Source organism: Cricetulus griseus, chromosome X (assembly GCF_003668045.3).
Source record: "Cricetulus griseus strain 17A/GY chromosome X, alternate assembly CriGri-PICRH-1.0, whole genome shotgun sequence".
NCBI lineage: Eukaryota > Metazoa > Chordata > Mammalia > Rodentia > Cricetidae > Cricetulus > Cricetulus griseus.
Genome location: NC_048604.1, coordinates 107,977,049 through 107,985,577, shown reverse-complemented (window position 1 = coordinate 107,985,577; position 8,529 = coordinate 107,977,049). Strand labels below are relative to the sequence as shown.

The 8,529-nt window shown below is 43.9% G+C and overlaps 1 protein-coding gene across 4 annotated transcripts in view; it reads left to right on the top strand.

Annotated features, from left to right (window-relative positions):
• Positions 1–941: 941 nt before the first annotated feature.
• Positions 942–8,529, top strand: part of Phf8 (PHD finger protein 8) — a 97,528-nt gene continuing 89,940 nt past the window's right edge. For 2 of the 4 annotated variants that reach the window (XM_035449808.1, XM_027432192.2), the window contains exons 1-2: positions 942–1,371; positions 2,626–2,814. In XM_035449808.1, the coding sequence (XP_035305699.1) occupies positions 2,717–2,814 (98 nt within the window). In that variant the 5' untranslated portion in view covers positions 942–1,371; positions 2,626–2,716. Of the gene's footprint in view, positions 1,376–1,509; positions 1,650–2,625; positions 2,815–8,529 lie in introns of those variants that run through there. The other 2 variants (XM_027432193.2, XM_027432191.2) reach the window with 2 other exon arrangements.

The window sequence follows — 8,529 nt, the reverse complement described above, 5'->3', positions numbered from 1 at the left end:
ATTTTTCACTTATGAGGATCTTTTCGTCCTTATATTTGTTCAGCAGTCAGAAAAATCATTGTAGACACATTCTCTTTTCCACTCCACTTTTCCTCTTTTAGTAAGAAAGCAATTTTTAACACATTTTCTTTTATAAAGTAATGAGATCCTCTAGGAAAGTGATAACAGCAAAAGAACTAGAGCTATTGCGTTAATGTTTGAAGGGGGGAGAAAGAAAGAAAACAGCGCCATCTTGAAACATACTACATTCAATCAGAAAATCCTGGTACAGATGTATGGAAATCCCTGAACTGTATTTGCTCCTTACGGAATTGAACCTGCAGGGTCGGCGAAGAGAGTTTGGGAAGAGAAAGCGAGAATGACAACTCAGTGTGGGGGAAATTAGAAGCCGTTTTCAGGCTCTCAAATCACTTGCCTTCTCTAAACCTGTTTGTTCATTCGGTTGTAATCACAGATTTTCCTCTCACAGGGTGAAGATTAAACGATATATCGGCCATGGGAAAAAGACCTAGCCTGCTAAAAGCGCTCTGTGGACAGGAGCTGCAGGGAGCATTCCGCCCCTTTCAAGGCTGAAACCCGCCCCCGCGGCCCTACCTATCAATTTTGCAGTTTGGAGTCAGAGTTCACCTCCCCTCATAGGAGGGGACTAGGGAGGAGCAGTGTGTGTTAGGAGGGAGGGAGGAGGAAGGGGCAGAGTTTCTTTAACTCCCAGTTTGCAGGGTAGGGGAGATTTGGGTTCCAGGCCCCACTCAAAATGGAGCCAAACTACCGCCTCGCCTAAGATGGCGGCTTCTCCGCCTATCTGCTCAAGGTCTCGAGAGGCAATTGGGCCACCTAGAGGAGGCAGCACGTCCTAGGATTTACTGGGCACCGCCCCGCTTTCTCAAGGTGTCGATCCGCCCCATGACGTCACGCGAGACCCGCCGGCTTGACGTTCCGGGCTCCACCTTCACCTCGCGCGCCGGAGCCTCATAAGATGGCGTCCAGCTTGTCTCCTCACGGAGCGCCGCCACTCTCAATATGGTAGCTGTTTACCATATTTCTCCTCCCCTCTCCGTCTCAACTTCCTCGTTATTTTGAATAAACTTTATTGACTGCTTTGAAACTACTGCCACTATTACTGGGTTCTCCTGGCGGCTTCTTTGGCAGTCTATTGCAGACCCGGCGGCTGGTTCATCAGCTCAAGGCTACCGCCTGACGGCCCAGCGACAAAGCCACTTGCCATTTCGCCCAGCGGACACCTCCGGATTTGGCCTCGGTCTCTGGAACGCCCCAGCCGGCCAGGCTGTGGGAGTGCTATGATGAACGTTGCCCTAAAGCCCCGTCAGACTACAGGCACTGCGTGACGCGGCATGTGGTTTCTAGGAGAAGGCAAGTAAGGTTCACAGTTTTACAGCGGCAATCCCAGAATTCCTTGCGCGCTGCCTCTGGGGCCGGAACTGCCCCATAGCCTCTGCTTAGCGTAACGCTGTGTTGCCCCGGAGCGAGCCCAGCCGCTGGCGAGTCTCTGGGGCTGTGCGCTGCGTCTTGAGGAGTCCCTGCAGCCTTGGACATGAAGAGATTCCTGTAGGGTTTGGAACCGAGGACATTCTTGTCAGGTTTGGGCGTGAAAAGGTTCCTGTCAGTCGGGGAGGCGTAAAGAGATCCTCGTAAGTTTTGGGGGCTACAGGCAAGATAATCTTGTCTAAGATGAAACCTCTGTCAGCTGAGGGGTTCGGCAGAGCTCTCGGCAGTCTGAGGGGACTGCAAGGAATGCCTGCCATTTGGAAGCGGTGGAAAACAAAATCTTTGCTTAGTTTCCCGGGTGAGGAAATTCTAGTCAGTTTACTGGGGCTTCGAAGAGATCCTTTTTAGTGTTAGGGGTGAGATGAGATTCCTTTCAGCTTTGAAGTAGAGGACAAAATTCAGATTAATTTCATTTTGGAGCATAGTGAGACTCCTTACTGGTCGGGAAGGAATGGTATTGAGGATGACGAAAAGGAGCATTTAAACTCTCCAGACGCAACCCCACAACTGTGATTTGAGTTGGGTGTCTAGTCTTGTTTGTCTTGTTCCTGAAGGCGTTGGAGGTAATTTTGGAATAACCTGCGCAGACTTTCAGGGATTTCCGCATCTCTGGTGCTTCCTATTTGGGGGGGCTAGAGAGGGTCTCTCCCTCAGCCTCCCTTTTGCAAGCCTCATCCTTTATGTTGTGGTTTGCGTCATAATAAAAGGGGCTGGGAGTCCTGGGAAGCAAGAGGCCATAGAACAGAGGGTTCGATGAGGGATTAAAGAAGCTTCCCGAAAGCTTTCAGGTATTTACATGGAACCCGGAAAGAAGTTGTCACTGACTTCAGGGCCAAAGAAGGTAGAGGGCTGGGGAAGGCGTTTGGAAGGCAAGGCAGGGCCGAGCAGAGTGCAGTACGTTCTTTCTGTTCTTTCTAAGTGAAAGAAATCCTGAAGGGTGGGTGGACTTTCTCCACTTAACTCCTTTGCACTCTCACCAGCTGTGTTGAGTCCTGGCTTGGTTACTCCCTATTTCAGAACTGGAGGTTGGTACCCAGGGGGTGGGGTGGGGGCGGGGACACCGGAGGATTTGGAAACCCGGGCTGGATTCACTTTGTAACAAGTGTTGTTTGTGTTCAGCCTTCGTCTAGGGAAGGCGCTTGCGGCTGCCTTCTGAACCTCTTAAACCCCAAACCTGGCACGACGCAAAACGATCCACCCCCCAGTGAAGATGGCCTCGGTGCCTGTGTATTGCCTCTGCCGACTGCCTTATGATGTGACCCGCTTCATGATCGAGTGTGACATGTGCCAGGACTGGTTTCACGGCAGGTAAGAAGGTCAGGCCAGGCTGGTCAGGGTGCACTGGCCAAGTATGTTGTGTATTCACTTGCCCTCTCCTCTCAGCCTGGTTTTTCTGCTCTTGCTCAGAAACTAACCCCTCCCTCAATTTACTTTCAGTTCCCCACTACATAAACTTAGGTTTTTCTATCCCTCCTTGTAGTCTAGGGCCTTGCATGCATATTTGATTTTGTAGCTGCCTTCTAGCCACAAAGAAAGTATCCGTTTTATATCCTGGCTGTTGCATTTTCCCTCATATGCTGGCTTTGGGGGAGGCAGTACTGCATTTTTGAGATATCTGAGTCCAAGAACATGGGCCTCTTTGTGACTTACTATCAGTGGCCTTGGACTAGTTAGTTGCTTTTGCTTCTGTGAGCCTCCCTTACAAGTCAATACCCCTTTCATAGCTGTAAAGCAGTTTGCATGCATTCAATTAATGGAGGAAGAACTGGAATAGTATTTTATTTCTGTTTGGTCTGCAGGACCATCTAACTAAATTGAATTTCAAAGATACAGGGTAAAACAACAGAATGAGTAGAATGCACCTGTCACCCATTTCTATTGAGATTAGTGTATGTAATAAAGAATCGTAATTTTATCCTATTATTGGGAGGATTTGCACACTGGAGTATAATAGAAGCAGTATATGGTACCCTTCTGCTATATATTAGAGTCTAGAATTTTTAGTTGTCCTCTTAATTTTCAGAGGAGCTGTTCCTATTATGCTCGAAAGCAAAGTAAAGGTACTGGTGATACCAAATTCTGACCTAAGCTGGGACTGCCTTGATGTAGCACTTCCAAGTTTACTTTTAATTGGCTTTTACTGATTATTGTGTGCCTGGTACAGAGTTCTATGTTCTGCCCTGTTGTTTTATGTAATGGGGACAAACTTGGGGTGAGACCTTTTCCTTCACTCTGGAAATGTGGGAATTAAGATGTCTTTCATAAGGACTGGGGAATGTATTGCAGTTGGTAAAATGCTTGTCTGGCAGACTGGAACATCTGAGTTCAGTCCCCACCACTGCATAAACTGGGTGTGATGGCATATACTTATAATATCATTACTTGAGAGTGACATAGTTGTTTGGTGCCAGCTTGGCACTCATGAGAGCTTGTCTCAAAAAAAAATAGTCAGGCATGGTGGCACATACTTGTAATCCCAGCTTCCTGAAGGAAGTCCTGTCTAATTTGCAATCCTATATCATTTACTGGCTGAGGCTAGTGGGTCCCATGTTCAAGGCCTGCCTGAGCTATAGAGCCAGTTCAAGGCCAGCATGGGCAACTTAGCAAGATTCTGTCTCAAAATGAAAATAATGTAAAGAGCGTGGGATATAACTTAGTGGTAAGCTCTTATCTAGCATGTATAAGGGACTTGGTTCAATTCCCAGTATCACACACACCCAAAAGAAGTCAATGTCCCTGGTTGTTTTTAACAGTGTTGGTGAGGTATCACTCCTCAGCTTAAATTAATCTCTCAATGGTTCCCCTACAGAGTAAAATTTAGGTTTTTTTTCTGTGATAGACAGACCCATTATGATCTACTTAATCTAGTTTCCTGCCATACCTACCCCCCCTGTTTTTGGATACAGGGTCTCACTACTTAACCTGGCTGGTCTGGAACTTGAAATGTAAGTCAGGCTGGCCTTGGCTTCACAGAGACCCACATGCCTCTACTACTCAAGTGTGAGGATTAAAAGTGTGAGCTCCTATGTCAGCCTTGTTTTTTATGACCCAGCAAAGCTAAATTATCTCCAACTCTGGGACACTATCCTCCTTATGCTTTTGTTTTTGCACATACTATTCCCTCTGATGCCATTCCGTACAGCTCACAGAATACTGTGTAAACACCTTCTTTCTCTGGGTTCCTATTGTACTTTGTATACATCTTTATTAAAAAAAATTATTTCATCCTTACAGTTGTACTATGTCTGTATCACTGCCTGGGAATATAGAGATCTTTTTATCTTTAGTATTTCTAGAATCTGGTTTCAATGCTAAACATGGAATAGACAGTGAGTATATTTTGAATAAATGAAGCACTCTTCATAAAAAAAGGTACTGCCCTGTGGCCCTTAGTGTGGATTGTATAGGAAGTGTGGAAGTTCAGTATCTGAAAAAACAGCTTTTGCTCACAGTATAGAGATCTGGGAGCAGAAAACAGGGATGAATGCTTCCTAAGTACTTATTCTGTGTCCTGTGTCCTACTCCATAACTGACATTCCATAAATTATTTTGTCTATACCCAGGTTTGAAAGTTAACATTTTTTTCTGTGTGTGTGTGTGTGTGTGTGTGTGTGTGTGTGTGTGTGTGTGTGTGTGTGTGTGTGTGTGTGTGTGTGTGTGTGTGTGTGTGTGTGTGTAGGCCAGAGGTAAATCTCAGGCTTCATTGCTTAGGAGCCACCCACCTTATTTTTTTTGAGATAGGGTTTCCCACTGGCCTGGTACTTTATAAGTAGGCTAGGATGGCTGACCAGAGCACCCCAGGAATCTTCCCATTTCTGTCTCCCTACCACTGGGATTACATGTACTCCAAACTGTTTTACTTATCTTCTGGAGACTGAACTGAGTTCTTCATGTTTGTCTAGTAAGCATTTTGCTCACCAAGCGTTCTCCCCAGCCTGAAAGTTAGAGTTGTCAGAGTGTGCTCCTGTGAGTATGGTGTATACTCATCCATGTGTGCACATGCAGGGGCTTGAAGAAGATGCCAGGTATGTTCTCTTGTCCTCCACCTTCTTTTTCACAGTAAAACTAGAACTTGGGTTAGGCTAGCTGACTAGTGAGCTCCAGAAATCCACTTGTCTGTTTCCTCTAGTGTTAGGGTAATGCAACTTGTGGCTATGCTCAGTTTTATGTTGGCTTGGAGTATTTAAACTTAGGTCCTCTTGATCTCATAGCAAACATTCCTTATCCACTGAGCCATCACTCTAATTCCTGAAAGTTAGATTTTAAAATTACCTGATTTTTGTGTGTACACAGGCTTGCTTGTGCACACACGTGGCATGATATACATGTGGAGGTCAGAAGACAATTTGCAGGAGTCAGTTTTCTCTTTCCACCAAGTGAGACCAGGAATGAACTCAGGTTGTCAGGCTTGGTGACAAGCACCACCTGCTGAGCCATCTCATCAGCCCCAACCCAGATTTTAAAAAGAATGACATTTTTAAACTGAGCTTTGGGACACAGGCCTGTAATTACAGCTACTTTGGAGACTGAGGAATAGGGATTAGAATTTCAATACTGACCTGTGGAAAAAAATGATTTTTTTTTGATTGTATAGGTGACACATGTCCTTTATAGAAAATACTAGAAGGAAATAAAAAATCATCTGTGAGTCTGTTGGGTACAATCCACTGTTTATTTTGTTTCTATTGTATTAACTCTTGTCTTTTGATTAATAATGTATGTTTTTATAGGTTAGGATTATATCATAAATACCATTTTGTGACTTGCGCCCCCACACCAGACATTATGATGTGGGTATCTGCCACAATTGTTAAATAGTCATCTAAAACCTGTTTCTGATACCTTATTATCTGTGTTTGGAACCAGTTAGTTGGTCATTCCCTTTATGTTTGTACACTTAATGTATTAGTTTTTTTCTATTTTTTGTTTTTTTTTTTTTTTGAGACAGGGTTTCTTTGTGTAACAGCCCTAACTGTCCTGGAACTTGTCCTGTAAATGGGGATGGCTTCGAACTCACTGAGATCAGCCTGCCTCTGCCTCCTGACTGCTGGGACTAAAGCCGTGTACCACCACCACCCACCTGAAACTTAAAATCTTTAAAGTTAAAAATGTTTATGGGTTTATGGGTCAGATCTGTCTTTAATCAAATTTCTAAGGTGTATTCTGGTTTTGTTTGTACATTCTGACACATGTTTTATGAAAGCATCTAGTTTAAAAAAAATCTTCTGCTTCTTTCTGTGGGCTGCCAGAAAACAAGGAGCCTATCTGAAAACCAGATCCTTCATGGGTGGCTGGCAGCTCTTGCTTACTCAGTATACCCTCACTCAGCACATGCTCACTGTACTCTTAAATTTTTACTTGAGCTCAATTGGAAATTACTAAGTATTGTGGAGTTTTCATGATTGCTTACAATAGTTAATCATGCAGAACTGGTGTGTGTGTGAGCATATGCTTGTGAACCCACAGAAGCCAGAGGAGGACATTTTGCTGTGTCTTTCTCTATTTTGTTTCCTTAAGAGTCTCTCACTGAACCTTAAGATAAACTGGTGGCTAGGAAGCCCCAGTGATCTTCCTGCCTTTGCCCCTCACAGGACTGGGGTCACTAGCCACACCTCACTTTTACCTGGGTACTAGGGTCTGTGTCCTAAGGTGCTCAAATTTGCAAAGCAAGCCCTCTTAACACTGAGCTATTTCTCATGCCTCAGTCTCACAGATTTTTTTCTACAAATGCCTAGAGATTATAGAAATCTGTTCACATCTTTGATAGACTTTTGAAGTTCAGTTAGGGATTGTGGTGATAATGACAGGTTACTTCCTGGAGTGGTAGTAAGGAAAGGCAACTATGCTGTTTAGATGATAAAAATCTGGAACTGCCTTTAATCCCAGCATTTGTGAGGTAGAGGCAGGCTGATCTCCGAGTTTGAGGCTAGCCTGGTCTATGGAATGAGTTCCAAGATAGCCAAGGCTACTCAGAAAAACCCTGTGTCCAAAAGCCAAAAAGGAAAACTAAGAAGAATAGAAAAAGAATTTTGTGGAGGTTAAGTGACTTTCTGACTTTAGAAATTAGAAAAAAATGCCAAATAATGTCATTCTTCTTGTAAGGCAGTTGAATTGTGCAAAACACTCTGATTTGTAGAACAGTGCCTTTTAAACTTTAGTGTGCATCAAAATTATTTGAAAGACCCATTAAAAAAAGATCTCTACCTCAGTTTCTGATTCTGTAGGTAAATGGGGCCCACATTTGAGAAACATACATTTAAAACAGAGTCAGTTTCTTCTTGCATAGAATATAACATCTGATATTGAAGGATGGATAACATTATCGTTACTATATACCAATTATTCTCAAAGTATTTAATCTCTGTGAGGCCTTAGTTTTCCTGATAATATAAATTATATATACATATTAATTTTAGATTTATTAGTGTGTAATAATGGATATTATGACATTTATTTACTTAATTATTATTAATTTTTTGTTTTTTTTCGAGACAGGGTTTCTCTGTGGCTTTAAGAGGCTGTCCCTGGAACTATCTCTTGTAGACCAGGCTGGTCTCGAACTCACAGAGATCCGCCTGCCTCTGCCTCCGAGTGCTGGGACAAAAGGTGTACACCACCACCACCTAAGTTTATTTTGGTTTTTTGAGGCAGGGTTTTTCTGTGTAGTCTTGGCTATCCTGGAACTTGCTTTGTAGAACAGGCTGGCCTTGAACTTAGAGATCCGCCTGCCTCTGCCTCCCAGGTGCTGAGATTAAAGGCGTGTGCCACCACTGCTCAGCTGACATTTCTTTTTAAAAATATGTGTTTAGTGTGTTTATATATGTATGTATTTGTGTGAGTGTGTGGGGTTGCACATGAACACATCACATGTGAAGACAACAGGACAGAGGACAACTTTTCAGGAGTCAATTCTCTGCTTCTGTCATGTTGAGGCAGGGTCCCTTGTTTCTGCTGCACAACTACTCCAGGCTGGCTGGTCTGTGATCTAGGCAACCCTCCTGTTTCCACCTCCCATGTTCTTGT